The following is an 18,127-nucleotide window of genomic DNA, read 5'->3' on the forward strand; positions in this document are numbered from 1 at the left end:
TGTGATCTGGAACGCGCTGCCTGAAAGGGCGGTGGGAGCAGATTCAATAGTAACTTTCAAAAGGGGGAATTGGAGAAATACTTGAAGGGGAAAAATGTGCCGGGCTGTGGGGAAAGAGCAGGGGGGAGTGGGACGAATTGGAGAGCTCGTTCAAAGAGCCGGCACAGGCACGATGGGCCGAATGGCCTCCTCCTGTGCTGTATCATTCTATGATTCAACTGTTTCCAGATTAGGGAAGGTGGCCGCTAACACCAATAGGGTGCCTTCGACTGGTGGCTCCAATACCGAGGACGTGGCTCTCTTGCTGCTGCTTCTGGGGGCCAGTTCCCGAGCTGAACACGGGACTGCGGCCCCCGACGTGTCTGAAAGCGAACACGAGGACGCGCAAGCCGGCCAGCTGCCCAGATTGCCGCCCACCCACCCACTGGAGGGGTCAGGCTGCATTCCACCCCCTCTCCCCACCCCCCCACTGTCCCAATTCTGCGGGGTCGACCCGCGTGTCCTTACCAGAAAATACTTCAGCTTGGCGAGTCTCTCCTGCATGGCAGCGCCAAACACCGCAATCTGCCCATCATAACGGCAGTTTCTCTACAAAAGAAAAAGGGGGAAAAAAGGAACAAGGTGACCAGCGACTTTCTAACACGCCAGGCTCGGAGGAGGGGGGGGGGGGGGGGGGGGGGAGACCGCTCAGCCGGTCCATCCAGAACGAGCCAACAGCCCCACCGACTGTCTGAACCACCACCCGCTCCCGGGTCTGCCCACTGGGGCTCGCGCTCTCCCCTCCGAGTCAGACGGTCGTGGGTTCGAGCCAACACTCCCGACGCCAGCGCCAAGGGAGCGGCGCACTGTCGGAAGGGGCCGTTGAACCGAGGCCCCGTGTCTGCCCTCTCAGGTGGGTGTAAAAGAAACCACGGCCACTATTGGAAGAGTTCCAGAGCCAATATTTACCCTAAAACCAACAGCACTAAAACAATTCATCCGGTCATTACCACATCGCTGTTTGTGGGTGCTTGCTGTGTGCAAAATGGCTGCCGCGTTTCCTACATTACGACAGTGACCACACTTCAAAAAAGTGGCTGTGAAGCGCTTTGGGACGTCCCGAGGTGGTGAAGGGCGCTGGAGAAAACAGCCCCCTCTCCAGAATTCCCCTGATTAGTTTTAAGTCCTGTTCGGGAATCGAACTTTCTATCCCACATCTCATCACGTACCTCAGATTCCCTCCCACAGTCGCCTGATGTCCGAGGTGACTCGCCCTCAAAGCTCAGACCGGGCGCAGCGCAGAGCGGACTGGGAGTTCCCGCAGAAGATCGCTGTCCCGCCGGGGTGACGAGGTCCCGGAAGCGGGCGGGCTAAAACGTGGGCGCGCATGCAAGCTCCGCCCAACCTGTGTCCAAAGGTAACGAGGTTTCCTGGAAACCACACCCCCCAGGAAACACGGGAATAAACCTTTGTGTTACTATTCCTGCAGCATCAATGACCAGGCCACGGGACAGTGCCAGAGTCACTTTCGAATGCAGGGTCCCCGCCGCGAGTACCAGCCCGACCAGAGACAGAAAATACCAACCTCCGCCCGCCCGCCCACTGCCCAAAGAGCACATTCTAGCCGGCTTCACCCCACAGGTAGTTCAGTACCCGGGGTTGTGTTGGTCTCCTGACCCCACCCCACCCAGCGCTCCGACATCTCCCCAGACGCTGGTCGGGAGCTTGACGACTGTTTGTTGTGCTGCTCGACGCTGTCCTGGGGCCGGGGACTGACTCTCAAACAGCACCAGGCCTCTGGTGCCGAGCGGGAGGCCCAATGGCAGATTACAAATCGATTACCTGGCACAACCAAATTCCTGCGCCACGTGCAGGTTTCCCCATTGTGCAGCCGTCAAGCGGCCTGCGCGGGAGCAGCAGACGGCCGCACAGCTTAAAGGGAACATTGTTCCCGACTAACAGAGAGCACAGGACTTAATTACAACTACAGGAAACTCTCGATTTACCGGCAGCTAAATAACCGGATATCTCTGTTAACCAGCAAAATTCAGGAGTAGGTTCAGGTAAGCTTTACTTCATATTAGTGGCCGTTCCTGGATCTGTGGCTCTGTAATCGGGGTTCCTGCACTTGTTGCTAAGCAACAGGGATGCTTGGTCTGTGGCCGGGGTTCCTGCACCTGTTGCTAAGCAACAGGGAAGCCTGGATTTGTTGCTGTGTACGGAGCCCTTGTACCTTTTACTATACCTCTCTGCAATCCGGACTTTTTGATAAACCGGCGCCACGCCGGTCCCGGATAAAAAAAAGTTTCCTGTGCTCTCCCTGCCATTTTATTCCCGATTTCACTGCTTAATAGAACCACTCCCGCTTCGAGACAACCGACACACGGACTCCACCCCCCCTCACAGCTGCTCCCGATCCAGCCGTCGCGAAGCGCGGCGCGATCTGGCCGATACTTACGAAGCTGCAGGTTTCGGCGGTGAGCGATGCCTCGTTCTCCTCGGGCAGGGTTTCCAGCGAGTCAAAGTACAGCCACTGCATGATGGGCGTGAACTTGCCGGTGCAAGACTGAAACGGGAAGAGGGAGGCGTCATCAGCACGGGCGAGACACACACACACACGCGGGTTGGCGAGCGGAAAGCAGGCCGACGTCACAAAGGGCCAGATGCAGAACGAATCCCAATTTTCCCCCCTGTAACCTGCCATCGCTGCACCTGGGTGTCCTTGTGCACCAGTCGCTGAAGGTAAGCATGCAGATGCAGCAGGCGGTTAAAGGCGGCAAATGGTATGTTGGCCTTCGTAGCGAGAGGGTTCGAGTACAGGAGCAAGGATGACTTGCTGCAGTTGTACAGGGGCCTTGGTGAGACCACCCCTGGAGTATTGTGTGCAGTTTTGGTCGCCTTATCTGAGGAGGGATGTTCTTGCCATGGAGGGAGTGCAGCGAAGATTCACCAGACTGATACCTGGGATGGCAGGAATGACGTACGAGGAGAGATTGGGTCGAATGGGCTTATATTCGGTAGAGTTCAGAAGAATGAGAGGGGATCTCATTGAAACTTATAAAATTCTAACAGGACTGGACAGACTAGATGCAGGAAGGATGTTCCCGATGGTCGGGGAGTCCAGAACCAGGGGTCACAGTCTAAGGATAAGGGGTAAGCCATTTAGGACTGAGATGAGGAGGAATTTCTTCACCCAGAGAGTGGTGAACCTGTGGAATTCTCTACCACAGAAGGCAGTTGAGGCCAATTCATTAAATATACTTAAGAAGGAGTTGGATATATTTCTTAAGGCTAAAGGGATCAAGGGATATGGGGAGAAGGCAGGGACAGGGTACTGAGTTTGGATGATCAGCCATGATCGCATTGAATGGCGGAGCAGGCTCGAGGGGCCAAATGGCCTCCTCCTGCTCCTATCTTCTATATCTCAGTTTGAAGAGTTGCTGATGCACCACTATAACCGGTCAGGCTGTGCTCGAACTCTCCCCTTCCTGATGGTGCGGAGCGTTACTGGGTACACAACCACAAGGGCCTGTTTTGTACCGCAACCAAATGACTATTCTTCACTCGCAGGGTGGCAACACCGTGGACCAGATCCTGTCCTCCGAACAATGCTGGAACAGAGAGACAGACAGATGCCAGTCGGCGGCACTCCAAAGTGACCAGGAACCCTGGCTGCCTTGTCACATCACCAACCCCCTGCACACAGATCAGAGACGAAACCGCGGGCCCACGCCCCCCCCCCCCCGACCCTCCCTCTCTCTCCCGGGGCTCCGTGTGTGCAGGACGATCCTGAAGCTGGGCTGGACCAACCATTACACCTCCGAATCCCCCTGGAGGACCCCCGGGAAGGGAGTGGCAAGAAGAGAAGAGCGTTTTCTTCGGGGAGAAGAGAGGCCGTGGAGCTTATCCTCGCTGCGATTACAGGTCGGGGGGGGGGCAAACAAGCTGTTAATCCCACGGGGCTGAAGTGCCAACTCTCACCCACCCCCGCGACCAAACAATGGGCGGGACCGACAGCACAACACGAGGTAGATAGAGCAGAGTGACGGCTGATTTTACGCTGCGCGGAACCGGGCAAACGAACGCTTCGCTTTGCCGGAAAATGTCAGAAAGCAACGAGGCTCGCTGGGAACCGTGTGCATCCCAGCGAACACGGGAATCTCTTACGGAATGCTGTTCCTGCAGCTATCAATGACCAGGCGATCACTTTCGAATGCAAGGTTTGTGGGGGGGGGGGGGGGGGAAATCACGCCACCCGGGGCCCCGTTCACCAACGCGCCCCCCCCCCGCCCTCTCTAGGCTCTGCCACGCCGGGGTAGGGGATGCTTCGCGGTACCTTCATCACTTCCTGCGCCGCCACCCCGCCGATGAAGGCGTTGACGGGGGCCAGATCGCCGGCCGCCACGTAGGATAGCTTCCTGATCAGCGACTCGTCCAGCCGCTCCAGCCGGCTGCAGGGTGTGGCCTGCTCGTTCACCCCCTTGGTCAGATTCACCAGCTCGTCGGCGTCCGCCTGGGGGAGAAGGGGAAAAAAGATGATTTACGCTGACCGGGTAAATGCACCATCCGACCACGGCTCATTGCCCGCCCGCACACCCAGCCACAGTGTGTACCGTCTACAAGACATGTTCTCACCTCCCGACTCCCCAAAGCCTTCCCACCATCTGCAAGGCACAAGTCAGGAGTGTGATGGAACGCTCTCCACTTGCCTGGATGAGTGCAGCTCCAACAACGCTCGAGAAACTCGACACCATCCAGGACAAAGCAGCCCGCTTGATCGGCACCCCGTCCACCACCTTAAACATTCACTCCCTCCACCACCGGCGCACCGTGGCTGCAGTGTGGACCATCTACAAGATGCACTGCAGCAACTCGCCAAGGCTTCTTCGGCAACACCTCCCAAACCCGCGACCTCTTCCACCCAGAAGGACGAGGGCAGCAGGCGCATGGGAACACCACCACCTCCAAGTTCCCCTCTGAGTCTCACACACCATCCCGACTTGGAAATATATCGGCCGTTCCTTCATCGTCGCTGGGTCAAAATCCTGGAACTCCCTCCCTAACAGCGCTGTGGGAGCACCTTCACCACACGGGACTGCAGCGGTTCAAGAAGGCGGCTCACCACCACCTTCTCAAGGGCGATTAGGGGATGGGTAATAAATGCTGGGCCTTTCCAGCGACGCCCACATCCCAGGAACGTAGATTTTTTTAAAAAATTTAAAAACTCGCCTGCCTTTTAACAGAGATTACAATGAGAAGGACTGGAAGGAGGTCAACTCCAGATAAACCAGCACCGTTAAAAACTAATCAGGCTGCGATCGAGAAATGGGGGGAGTCGAACGGACTAGATGCCATGCACACGGAGTTCCACCAGAGATCTTGGGTCTGGGTTAACACTCCAAACGCCAGGCACTTGTCCGTGACCTGTCCCTCACTGAACCCCACCCCGACCTTTGCTCACCCCCCGACGCCCATCCCGTCCCTCGCAGGTACTCGCCCTCGCCCCTCCCCGAGTCAAGCTGGCCCATATGCCAGGCTGGTCGCCAGCCCACGCCCTCGGGATCGCCACAGTGCCCGCACCTGATGTCTGGGCCTAGGCAGGTGGGAGTTTTTCTTCACGAACTTGTGCAGGGCCTGAAAGGCGACGTGCAGCTGCGCGGGATGTTCAAACTTGGCAAAGTCTGTAGTCAGAATGTCCGGATCAGCCAGCGATGCCCTCAAGGGTTTCTGGGGAGGGAGGGGGAAAAAGCAAAAAGATGCAGGTTAACAGCACCACAGGGAAAAGAAACCCGTACAGCGACGCTCCCAGCTGCGAGCACTGCACGCCAGAAACCACTGCTCAGGCCCAGCGACAACTTCCCCCACCGCCCCCACCCCGCTGGTTATACAACGTCAGCCTCGCCCGAGTCAGAAGCTCGCGGGTTGGAGCCCGGCCCAGAATTTCGGCCGGCACTCCCGCTGCGGTAGAGAGCAATTAAACCGAGGTGCCCACCCCCCACGAACCAGGGAGAGCGTTAAAAGCCCCCCCCACGGCACAGAGAGTTCTCCCAGGGGTCCTGGGGCCCACATTCCCCTCTCGCACCACCACCACCCCCCAAAACCAATTCACTGGTTTATCGCGTTGCACTTTGCGGGAGCTTGCTGTGCACAAATTGGCTGCTGTATTGCGCCACCGGAGTGGCTGCACCTCAAAAGTAACCCGTTGGCTATGAGCTGCTTTGGGAACATCGCGAGGACGTGAAACTGTACTCGGCACATAAGAAACAGGGGCGGGAGTCGGCCAATCGGGCCCCTCGAGCCTGCTCCACCATTCAATAAGATCATGGCTGATCCAATCTTGGCCTCAACTCCATTTTCTCGCTCTCCCCCCCACACCCCTCAACTGCCTTGTAGTTCAAGTATCTGTCCAGCTCGGCCTTGAATATATTCAATGACCCAGCCTCCACAGCCCTCTGGGGTAGAGAATGCCAAAGATTCACGACCCTCAGAAGAAATTCCTCCTCATCTCAGTTCTAAATGGGTGCCCCCTTATTCTGAGACTGTGACCCCTAGTTCTAGATACCCCACGAGGGGAAACCTCGTCTCGCATCTACCCTGTCAATCCCCCTCAGAATCTTATGTTTCAATAAGATCACCTCTCACTCTTCTAAACTCCAATGAGTATCGGCCCAATCTACTCAATCTCTCCTCATAGGACAACCCCTCTCATCCCAGGAACCAGTCTGGTGAACCTTCGTTGCATTCCCTCTATGGCAAGTATATCCTTCCTCAGTTGAGACCAAAACTGTGCACAATTCTCAAGGCATGGTCTCACTAAAGCCCTGTACAATTGCAGCAAGACTCATTGCTCACTGAGGGGAGAATCAGTGAAGGGATCTTTGATTAATGACAGGCGCAGAACAGTGGGTGTGAAGAGAGACAGTGCGACAAAGAACCAGCTCTTACTGCCAGAAATTCCTCCCCATCTCCGTTTTCAATGGCCGACCCCTTATCCTGAAACTATGCCTAGTTCTAGATTCCCCGAGGGGAAACATCCTCTCTGCACCTACCCTGTTGAGCCCCTTCCGAATTTTATGTTTCAATAAGATCCCCTCTCATTCTTCTAAACTCCCGAGTATCGGCCCAACCTTTCTTCATACGTCAACCCTTCATCCCAGGAATCAACCCCGTGAACCTTCTCTGAACTGCCTCCAAGGCAAGTATATCCTTCCATAAGGAGACCAAAACTGTACGCAGTACTCCAGGTGCGGTCTCACCAACGCCCTGTACAGTTGTAGCAAGACTTCCCGACTTTTATACTCCATACTCCTTGCAATAAAGGCCAACATTCAATGGGGTGCAGCAAAGGGCCGAGTGGAGAAGGGGTCAGTTCCACACCCACCTACCCCCTCACAATTACCAATGGAAGGAAGCTCAGCTCATTGGACACACAGCAGCACGAGACACGATCACAAACCAGCGGGAGTGCGATATACGGCGCTCAGGCACGGGAGGCAAGGCTGAAAATCTCAGCAGGGGCCAGTGACAGGAATGGGCAAGGCCTCACTGACTGGAGGCCGGGTACAGCTCGCCGGGGAAAGTGGAATCACGGAGCCGACAGAGAGACCGGGGGGGGGGGGGGGGGGTGAGCCTCCCCTCTGTCGCCCTTGCCCGCAGTGCCGTGATTTCACTGAAGAAGGGCAGAGGGCTCCGCAGGCGCACGACTGAAGAGACACCATGAAGCTTCCCAAACACATTACGACCACAGTCCACTCGCACAGGACAGTTCCCCATTCAAAACAGAAGGCAGACGTCAGATTGCCTCCAGGCATCAGGGACAGGACTGGGGAGGGGGGGAATTCACTTCGGAGTTCAGCTGCTCTTCCCGTTTTGAGTCAGAAGGCTGTGGGATCAAATGCCCCGCAAGACGGGAGCACAAAAAACCTGGCGCGCCGCACTGTCGGAGGGGCGGTGCGGTGCCCAGGGAGCGCCGCACTGTCGGAGGGGCGGTGCGGTGCCCAGGGAGCCGCACTGTCGAGGGGCGGTGCGGTGCCCAGGGAGCGCCGCACTGTCGGAGGGGCGGTGCGGTGCCCAGGGAGCCGCACTGTCGAGGGGCGGTGCGGTGCCCAGGGAGCGCCGCACTGTCGGAGGGGTGGTGCGGTACCAAGAGAGCACCGCACTGTCGGAGGGGCGGTGCGGTGCGGTACCGAGAGAGCGCCGCACTGTCGGAGGGGCGGTGCGGTGCCCAGGGAGCGCCGCACTGTCGGAGGGGCGGTGCGGTGCCCAGGGAGCGCCGCACTGTCGGAGGGGCGGTGCGGTACCGAGAGCGCCACACTGTCGGAGGGGCGGTGTGGTGCGGTACCGAGAGAGCGCCGCACTGTCGGAGGGGCGGTGCGGTGCCCAGGGAGCGCCGCACTGTCGGAGGGGCGGTGCGGTACCGAGAGAGCGCCGCACTGTCTGAGGGGCGGTGCGGTGCCCAGGGAGCGCCGCACTGTCGGAGGGGCGGTGCGGTACCAAGAGAGCGCCGCACTGTCGGAGGGGCGGTGCTGAGGGAGCGCCGCACTGAATTCTCCCCGGTGTCCTGGGGCCAATATTTATCCCTCAACCAACATCACTAAAAACAGGTGATCTGGTCATTATCACATTGCTGTTTGTGGGAGCTTGCTGTGCGCAAATTGGCTGCCGCGTTTCCCACATTACAACAGTGACCATACTCCAAAAACAGTACTTTATTGGCTGTGAAGTGCTTCGGGACGCCCTGAGGTGCTGGAGAGATGGGAGTCCGTCTTTCTTTGTACTTACAAAGCTCAGCTTCTTGGCCATTTTGACTTGAGACACGATCCCTCCGCGGACGTAGTCGGAGAAGGCTGAAGTATCACAGATACTAAACGTGTACGGACCTGCAAAAAAGGGGAAGAGGTGAAGATTGAGCAGATTGGGCTTATACGCGCTGGGGTTTAGAAGAATGAGAGGCGATCTCATTGAAACATACAAGATTCTGAGGGGGATTGACAGGGTAGATGCTGAGAGGCTGTTTCCCCCCTGGCTGGAGAGTCTAGAACCAGGGGTCACAGTCTCAGGATAAGGGGTCGGCCATTTAGGACTGAGATGAGCAGGAATTTCTTCACCCAGAGGGTGGTGAACCTGTGGAATTCTCTCCCCCAGAGGGCTGTGGAGGCTCAGTCGTTGAGTATATTCAAGGCCGAGATCGAGAGATTTTTGGACTCTCGGGGAATCGAGGAATATGGGGATCGGGCGGGAAAGTGGAGTTGAGGTCGAAGATCAGCCGTGATCTTATTGAACGGCGGAGCAGGCTCGAGGGGCCGCACGGCCTCCTCCTGCTCCTCTTTATGTTAAACTGTCGGAAGCTGGGAGGACAAGAGGACGGCGAGCAGCCTCACAGCAGTCAGAGGGTCAGTCTCAGTTCACCAGCTGCCGAGACAGGCTTCAAGAGCTCACGGCTGCACCTCGACCCAGGTGGGGGTGGTGGTAGTGTGAATGTTTACCATTCAACAACCGCCAAAAGGTTTCCCACACTCGATATGCTCCCCAGAGAAAATTGAGTCAACGGGCATTAGCAAAAGCTACTGCATTTTTAATTTTTTTTTAAACAAGACTGAAGGGGGAAGGGGCAAGTCGGAGGCCGTGGCGTAGGGAAACGGGGGAAGACTGCAGAGCGAGGCTGGCTTTCAGTCGCAGGGTGCACGGGGCAGGGAGAGTGGCCACGTCTCTAAAGGGCTGGGCAAAGATAGTTTGACTTCGGGTAGAGAGAGACTGACGGAGGGTACTGGCCTTACACAGCAGAGAGAGAAATTCTTTTAACTTATACAACAGAGCGCAGAAGGGCCGTCCCACATCACCACCCAACACATCAGAAATACCAACCGAGCACTTTGATTTCCACCGGATCGCAATCGTTCAGCTCCTTCATTCCTTGGACTTCCGTGAACGTCACAAAGTCGCCGCTCTCGAAGCCGTGCCGGGCTTCATCCAGACAGGTCACCACGCCGGGATTGTCCTGAAACACACACACACAGCGCCGTCACCTCACGCAAACCGAGCGAGGGGAGGAGGGAGGGGTTTAAAAGCTGTCGGTTACGGGAGCGAGGGAGGACGACGGTGGCAGCACGGCACTTACCTTTGTGATCATTGAGATCATGGCGTTCAGCAGCTGCTCCCCGTTCGTGTCCAATACGATCATCTCTTCGCCAAAGTCGCAGAACAGTTGCCTGCAGGGGGACAAACGCGGGCAGGGGTTGAGTAACGGAGCTGGCGCGCTGCTGCAAGTCGGAGGGGCAGTACTGAGGGAGCGCCGCACTGCCGGAGGGGCGGTGCTGAGGGAGCGCCGCACTGCCGGAGGGGCGGTACTGAGGGAGCGCCGCACTGTCGGAGGGGCGGTACTGAGGGAGCGCCGCACTGCCGGAGGGGCGGTGCTGAGGGAGCGCCGCACTGTCGGAGGGGCGGTACTGAGGGAGCGCCGCACAGCCGGAGGGGCGGTACTGAGGGAGCGCCGCACTGTCGGAGGGGCGGTACTGAGGGAGCGCCGCACTGTCGGAGGGGCGGTACTGAGGGAGCGCCGCACTGCCGGAGGGGCGGTACTGAGGGAGCGCCGCACTGTCGGAGGGGCGGTACTGAGGGAGCCCCGCACTGTCGGAGGGGCGGTACTGAGGGAGCCCCGCACTGTCGGAGGGGCCATCTTTCGGATCAGACTTTAGCCAGAGGCTGCATCTACCCTCTCAGGTGGACATAGAAGATCCCACGGCCACTATTTCGAAGAGCAGGGGGGAGTTCTCCCCGGAGTCCCGGGCCAATATTTATCCCTCAATCAACATCACTAAAAACGGACGATCAGGTCATTATCACATCAGCTGTTTGTGGGAGCACAAATTGGCTGCCGCGTTTCCTACATTACAACAGTGACCACACTTCAAAAGGTTGCGAAGCACTTTGGGACGTCCTGAGGTTGTGAAAATTACACAAACTAGGGTTGTATTCCCCGGAATTTAGAAGGCTAAGGGGTGATTTGATTGAAGTTTTTAAGATATTAAGGGGAACTGATAGGGTGGAGAGAAACTATTTCCGCTGGTTGGGGGAGTCCAGGACTAGGGGACATAGTCTAAAAATTAGAGCCAGACCTTTGAGTGAGGTTAGGAAACACTTCGACACACAAAGGGTGGTAGAAGTTTGGAACTCTCTTCCGCAAACGGCAATTGATGCCGGGGGTCAATTGTTCATTTTAAATCGGAGATTGATCGATTTTTGTTAACCAAAGGTATTAAGGGATAACGGGCATAAGGCGGGGTGGATGGAGTCGGGTTACAGATCAGCCCTGATCTCACTGAATGGCGGAACAGGCTCGGGGGGCTGAATGGCGTTCTTCTGAAAGGCGCCTACGGAAATGCAAGTCTTTCTGTGATGTGTCGCGTGGCCTCGGGCGCCGTGCGGCTCGCTCACTCACTCACCCGAACAGCCCCTTTGTGTCTGCCACGATGAACTTGATTCCTCGACAATGGCAGAATTCTCCAACCCTCAGCTGCTCCTCCAGGGGAGAGTTGGTGAGCACCACCACCTTCGGGGAAAAAAAAAAGAACGGATACGGGTTTGCTTTATTGTCAGACCCCGGCCGCGCTGCACGCTTACTCCAAGCGAGAATCCCGGCCCACACAGCAAGATGGAGCCAATGCACGACGGTTGGTGCATGAATTGAAACGAGACTCTGGCCACCAGACAGCACAGGAGGCTGCGGCTGTACTGTATACCCCCGCTTCCGCACTCGCTCCCCCCCCCCCCCCCCCCCGGTACTGGGGACACCGTCGCCCTACGATATTGGGGGGAGGGGAAGACGGGACCGCAAACGTGGCGGGTCTCTGGACCGTGGAGGGCATCGTGGCTGGGCCGAAACTGCTCCTCGTCAGTTGCAAATCTCTCTTCCCCCCCCAACCCCACACATTCTCCACCGGGACCCTCGCGCACCCCCTCATAATTGCCGTGCTCCCACCGCGGTGCGATGCACAGTATGACTGTGGGCTGCCTCCCTCTGCCTACCACCTCTACTCTCTGGAGTTTAGAAGGAGGAGAGGCGATCTCTTTGAAACATACAAGATTCTGAGGGGGATTGACAGGGTCGATGCTGAGAGGCCGTTTCCCCCCTGGCTGGAGAGTCTAGAACCAGGGGTAACAGTCTCGGGATAAGGGGTCGGCCATTTCGAACTGAGATGAGGAGGAATTTCTTCACTCAGATGGCGGCGAATCTTTGGAATTCTCCACCCCAGAGGGCTGTGGAGGCTCAGTCGTTGAGTATATTCAAGGCCAAGATCGAGAGATTTTTGGACTCTCGGGGAATCAAGGGAGTCCAGTATGATTTGGACAGGTTGGGTGATTGGGCAAATGCAGTATAATGTGGATAAATGCAAGGTTATCCACTTCGGTGGTAAAAACAGGAAGATAGATTATTATCTGAACGGCAATAGATTGGGAGAAGGGGAAGTGCAACGAGACCTGGGTGTCCTTGTGCACCAGTCGCTGAAGGTAAGCATGCAGGTGCAGCAGGCGGTTAAGAAGGTAAATGGTATGTTGGCCTTCGTAGCGAGAGGGTTCAAGTACAGGAACAAGGATGTCTTGCTGCAGTTGTACAGGGCCTTGGTGAGACCACACCTTGAGTATTGTGTGCAGTTTTGGTCGCCTTATCTGAGGAAGGATGTTCTTGCCATGGAGGGAGTGCAGCGAAGATTCACCAGGCTGATACCTGGGATGGCAGGAATGACGTACGAGGAGAGATTGGGTCGATTGGGCTTATACTCGCTGGAGTTTAGAAGAATGAGAGGGGATCTCATTGAAACTTATAAAATTCTAACAGGACTGGACAGACTAGATGCAGGAAAGATGTTCCCGATGGCGGGGGAGTCCAGAACCAGGGGTCACAGTCTAAGGATAAGGGGTAAGCCATTTAGGACAGAGATGAGGAGGAATTTCTTCACCCAGAGAATGGTGAACCTGTGGAATTCTCTACCACAGAAGGCAGTTGAGGCCAATTCATTAAATATATTCAAGAAGGAGTTAGATATATTTCTTAAGGCTAAAGGGATCAAGGGATATGGGGAGAAAGCAGGGACCGGGTACTGAATTTGGATGATCAGCCATGATCTCATTAAATGGCGGAGCAGGCTCGAGGGGCCGTACGGCCGACTCCAGCTCCTAATTCATACGTTCTATGTTCTTGCGTACCTCTGGCACCACCGCAGATTGTTGCACCGTGCGCCTCTGGTCGAACCCGTGGCCGGCCTGGCCGTGGGACGCGCTCTGTGGGATTCCCTCTGCCCCCTCTCCCTTTTCTTGCTCTCCACCACAACCAACGCAGGCAAAATCGTAGGGGGTTTCGACGGAGTAAATAAGGAGGGTTGGTAACCAGAGGACACAGATTGAAGATAATCGATAAAGAACCAGAGGGGAGATGAGGAGAATGTTTTTTACACAGCGAGTTGTTGTGATCTGGAACGCGCTGCCTGAAAGGGCGGTGGGGGCAGATTCAATAGTAACTTTCAAAAGGGGGAATTGGAGAAATACTTGACGGGGGAACAATGTGCCGGGCTGTGGGGAAAGAGCAGGGGGGAGTGGGACTAATTGGAGAGCTCGTTCAAAGAGCCGGGACAGGCACGATGGGCCGAATGGCCTCCTCCTGTGCTGGAAGATTCTATACAAAACTCACCGCCAATGGACTAATCGCTGTACAAGTGTTAACGTTACACCGTAAAGTCGCAGGTTTAATCCTCAGGCTCTGCTGTTAATGGCTCTGAAATTGGCCCGAGCACTGTCATATAATCCTAGAGCTTGGGTGGGATGGCTGTCGGTGTAGGGACCGGGTGCTAGGGTTTGGATGATCAGCCATGATCTCGTTGAATGGCGGAGCAGGCTCGAGGGGCCGAATGGCCGACTCCTGCTCCTATCTTCTATGTTTCTATTTACGGCACGGGAGGAGGCCATTCGGCCCATCGTGTCCGTGCCGGCCGACAAAGAGCTCTCCAGCCTAATCCCACTGTCCAGCTCTCGGTCCGTAGCCCTGTAGGTTACGGCGCTTCGAGTGCGTATCCAAGTACTTTTAAATGTGATGAGGGTTTCTGCCTCGACCACCCTTTCAGGCAGTGAGTTCCAGACCCCCACCACCCTCTGGGTGAAGAAAGTTCTCCTCAACTCCCCTCTAATCCTTCTCCCAATGACTTTAAATCTCTGCCCCCTGGTTATTGACCCCTCTGCTCAGGGAAATAGGCCCTTCCTATCCACTCTATCCAGGGCCCCTCATCATTTTATACACCTCGATTAAATCTCCCCTCAGCCTCCTCTGTTCCAGAGAAAACAACCCCAGCCTCTCCGATCTTTCCTCATCGCTAAAATTCTCCCGTCCTGGCAACATCCTCGTAAATCTCCTCTGCACCCTCTCTAGTGCGAGGTGTCCAATGACATCTGCTGCAAAGCTCTACGTATGCACAAGGGCCGTGACAGTTCAACTTGGCAGAGACGCTCACTGGCCAAGCGCTCACCAGAGCGGGCGGCGCTTGGGTGAGTGGGGAGGCTGGAGGGCAGCTCCCCGCGCCGAGTGCGGCCGCACGGCAACACCTCCGGGAGAAGCAGAGGAAACGGAGCGAGAGCTCAACTCCTGGGCCTTGGCGCAGAGTCACAGAGTTATACAGCACAGAAAGAGGCCCTTCGGCCCATCGCGCTGCGCCGGCCATCAAGCCCTGTCTATTCTAATCCCATTTTCCAGCACTTGGTCCGTAGCCTTGTATGCTATGGCGTTTCAAGTGCTCATCTAAATGCTTCTTGAATGTTGTGAGGGTTCCTGCCTCTACCACCCTTTCAGGCAGTGAGTTCCAGATTCCAACCACCCTCTGGGGGAAAAAGTTTTTCCTCAAATCCCCTCTAAACCTCCTGCCCCTTACCTTGAAACTATGGCCCCTGGTTATTGACCCCTCTACTAAGGGGAAAAGTTCCTTTCTATCTACCCTATCTATGCCCCTCATAATTTTGTACACCTCAATCAGGTCCCCCCTCAGCCTTCTCTGCTCTAAGGAAAACAACCCCAGCCTGTCCAGTCTCTCTTCATAGCTGAAGCGCTCCAGCCCAGGTCACATCCTGGTGAATCTCCTCTGCACCCTCTCCAATGCAATCACATCCCTCCTATAGTGTGGCGAACACAACTGCACACACGGGCGCAATTTCAACAAAAGCTGCACTTGGACGGAGCTGAACCATCAACACTCAAGAAGCCAGGGAGGCAGGAGGCAGGTATACGGCAGGCCAGCTTGTCCGCTGGTGGCGGAGGGGAGGTGGAGAGGGGGCAAGGGGACCTTGCTTCCATATTGCCCCTAGCAACAAGCCTGAAATTGGGAACTCGTGCTGCAGTTTGAAATGCAAAAAATACCAGGAGGCGGCCATTCGGCCCCTCGAGCCTGCTCCGCCATTCAATAAGATCACGGCTGATCATCGACCTCAACTCCACTTTCCCGCCCGATCCCTCGATTCCAAAAATCTCTCGATCTCGGCCTTGAATAGACTCAACGACTGAGCCTCCACAGCCCTCTGGGGCAGAGAATTCCAAAGATTCACCGCCCTCTGAGTGAAGAAATTCCTCCTCATCTCAGTCCTAAAATGGCCGACCCCTTATCCTGAGACTGTGACCCCTGGTTCTAGACTCTCCAGCCAGGGGAGAAACAGCCTCTCAGTCAATTCCCCCTCACAATCTTGTACGTTTCAACCCTGCTCCCCATTCCGAAGCGAGCCTTTCCCCCCTTTCCGAATCCCCCGCGGGGGGGCACATACCTGGAACTGCTGCAGATAATCCTCTGTCAGCTCCCCAGTGTAGGCAGTCACCGGCACGTAGGTGTTGAGCTCCGCGAGCCGGGGCTGGGAAACCTCAGCACGGTTCTTCGAGAGGTCCGCTTCCCTAAGGTAGAACTGAGGGGATGGGAGGGGGAGGGGAGAAAACAGAACGAGGAAAGTTAGCTCTGCTGCCAAACAGTTGCGGTAAGTCTCTTCCAACAGACACCGATTCCAGGGTCCCGGATCGCATCTTTAACAAGAAAGTTGCAGTCACACAAACCCTTACACCTCAATGGGACGTCCCAGACCACGTCACCTCCAATTACTTTTCCAATGTAGTCAGTCACTTTCTTTTAATTCAGTCACAGGATGTGGGCTAGCATTTATTGCCCATCCCTAATTGTCCTTCAGAAGGTGGCGGCGAGTTAGCCTGTACAACCGAGTGACTTGGTAGGCCATTTCAGAGGGCAGTTAAGAGTCAAGCACATTGCTGTGGGTCTGGAGTCACAGACCGGGTCAGGACGGCAGATTTCCTTCCCTAAAAAGGACATTACAGAAAACTTTTTTTTGATCCGTCACCGACGGGGCCGGCGTAGCACCAGTTCATCAAAAAGTCCAGATTACAGAGAGGTATGCTTACCAAGGTACAAGAGCCCCGTACACACCTGTGATTAAGAAGGCCAATGGAATTTTGGCTTTTATTGCTAGGGGGATAGAATATAAAAACAGGGAGGTATTGCTGCAGTTATACAAGGTATTGGTGAGACCGCACCTGGAATACTGCATACAGTTTTGGTGTCCATACTTAAGAAAGGACATACTTGCTCTCGAGTCAGTACAAAGAAGGTTCACTCGGTTAATCCCGGGGATGAGGGGATGGACATATGAGGAGAGGTTGAGTAGATTGGGACTCTACTCATTGGAGTTCAGAAGAATGAGAGGCGATCTTATCGAAACATATAAGATTGCGAAGGGGTTGGATCGGGTGGATGCGGGGAAGATGTTCCCAATGATGGGTGAAACTAGAACTAGGGGGCATAGTCTTAGAATAAGGGGCTGCTCTTTCAAAACTGAGATGAGGAGGAACTACTTCACTCAGAGGGTGGTAGGTCCATGGAATATGCTGCCCCAAAAAGCTGTAGAAGCTACATCATTACATAAATTTAAAACAGAAATAGACAGTTTCCTAGAAGTAAAGGGAATTAAGGGTTACGGGGAGCGGGCAGGAATTTGGACATCAGTCTAGGTTCGGATCGGTCATGGCCCTGTGGGTAGCGGAGCGGGCCCAGGGGCCTTGTAGCCTGATCCTGCTCCTATTTCGTGTGTCTAATTCTGTTAGATTCAGGAGATGGTTCTGTGATAGTGGATTGGCGGTTAGGATCAGATCAGCCATGATCTTATTGAATGGCAGAGCAGGCTCGAGGGGCCGATTGGCCTACTCCTGCTCCTATTTCTTATATTCTTATACGGCCACAGGTGCAGGAGCCCCGGTTACACGGCCACAGATCCAGGAGCCCCGGTTACACGGCCACAGGCCCAGGAACCCCGGTTACACGGCACTTGTGCAGGAGTCCCTGGTTATACGGCCACAGGTGCAGGAACCCCGGTTACACGGCCACTAATACATAGTAAAACTTACCTGAACCTGCAGGAAGGATGTTCCCGATGGCGGGGGAGTCCAGAACCAGGGGTCACAGTCTAAGGATAAGGGGTAAGCCATTTAGGACAGAGATGAGGAGGAATTTCTTCACCCAGAGAGTGGTGAACCTGTGGAATTCTCTACCACAGAAGGCAGTGGAGGCCAATTCATTAAATATATTCAAGAAGGAGTTGGATATATTTCTTAAGGCTAAAGGGATCAAGGGACATGGGGAGAAAGCAGGGACAGGGTACTGAATTTGGGTGATCAGCCATGATCGCATTGAATGGCGGAGCAGGCTCGAGGGGCCGAATGGCCGACTCCTGCTCCTATCTTCTATGTTTCAGGAGAAACTTCTTCACCCAGAGAGTGGTGAGAATGTGGAACTCGCTACCACAGGGAGCGGTCGAGGCGAATAGCGTCGATGCATTTAAGGGGAGGCTGGATAAACACGAGGGAGAAGGGAATAGAAGGATGTGGTGATGGGGTGAGATGAAATAGGCTCGTGTGGAGCAGGAACACCGGCAGAGAGCAGTTGGCTCACCGACAATCCCTCACATATGTAACCGTCCCAAAAGATTAGGGTTGTCTCTATCCATCCACACGTATATCACTGTGTGAGGAGGTCCCAGACATTAATCCTAAACGCGCCTCTGTCCCTTGGAGCCTTCCTGCCAGCACCCAACAGTCATGGTTTAATTTGCATTAAGGACATGT

At 55.5% G+C, this 18,127-nt stretch overlaps 1 protein-coding gene and 1 non-coding gene across 4 annotated transcripts in view; both read right to left on the reverse strand.

Moving 5' to 3' along the window:
• LOC147086731 (ubiquitin-like modifier-activating enzyme 1) overlaps window positions 1-18,127 on the reverse strand; it is a 62,165-nt gene that overhangs the window by 26,152 nt on the left and 17,886 nt on the right. For all 3 annotated transcript variants that reach the window (XM_085978906.1, XM_085978904.1, XM_085978905.1), the window contains exons 5-13: window positions 15,772-15,906; window positions 11,421-11,527; window positions 10,097-10,187; window positions 9,844-9,976; window positions 8,761-8,858; window positions 5,560-5,706; window positions 4,316-4,492; window positions 2,438-2,545; window positions 508-588 (exon numbers count right to left, since the gene is read on the reverse strand). In XM_085978906.1, the coding sequence (XP_085835032.1) occupies window positions 508-588; window positions 2,438-2,545; window positions 4,316-4,492; window positions 5,560-5,706; window positions 8,761-8,858; window positions 9,844-9,976; window positions 10,097-10,187; window positions 11,421-11,527; window positions 15,772-15,906 (1,077 nt within the window). The remainder of the gene's footprint in view (window positions 1-507; window positions 589-2,437; window positions 2,546-4,315; window positions 4,493-5,559; window positions 5,707-8,760; window positions 8,859-9,843; window positions 9,977-10,096; window positions 10,188-11,420; window positions 11,528-15,771; window positions 15,907-18,127) is intronic.
• Window positions 1,388-1,519, reverse strand: LOC147086732 (small nucleolar RNA SNORA71). Its single transcript, XR_015075755.1, has one exon. It is a non-coding gene; the product is annotated as a small nucleolar RNA SNORA71 (small nucleolar RNA).

This window comes from Somniosus microcephalus, unplaced genomic scaffold (assembly GCF_052327205.1).
Source record: "Somniosus microcephalus isolate GS21.2 unplaced genomic scaffold, FLI_Smic_1.0 unresolved_chr7, whole genome shotgun sequence".
In the NCBI taxonomy this organism is placed as follows: domain Eukaryota; kingdom Metazoa; phylum Chordata; class Chondrichthyes; order Squaliformes; family Somniosidae; genus Somniosus; species Somniosus microcephalus.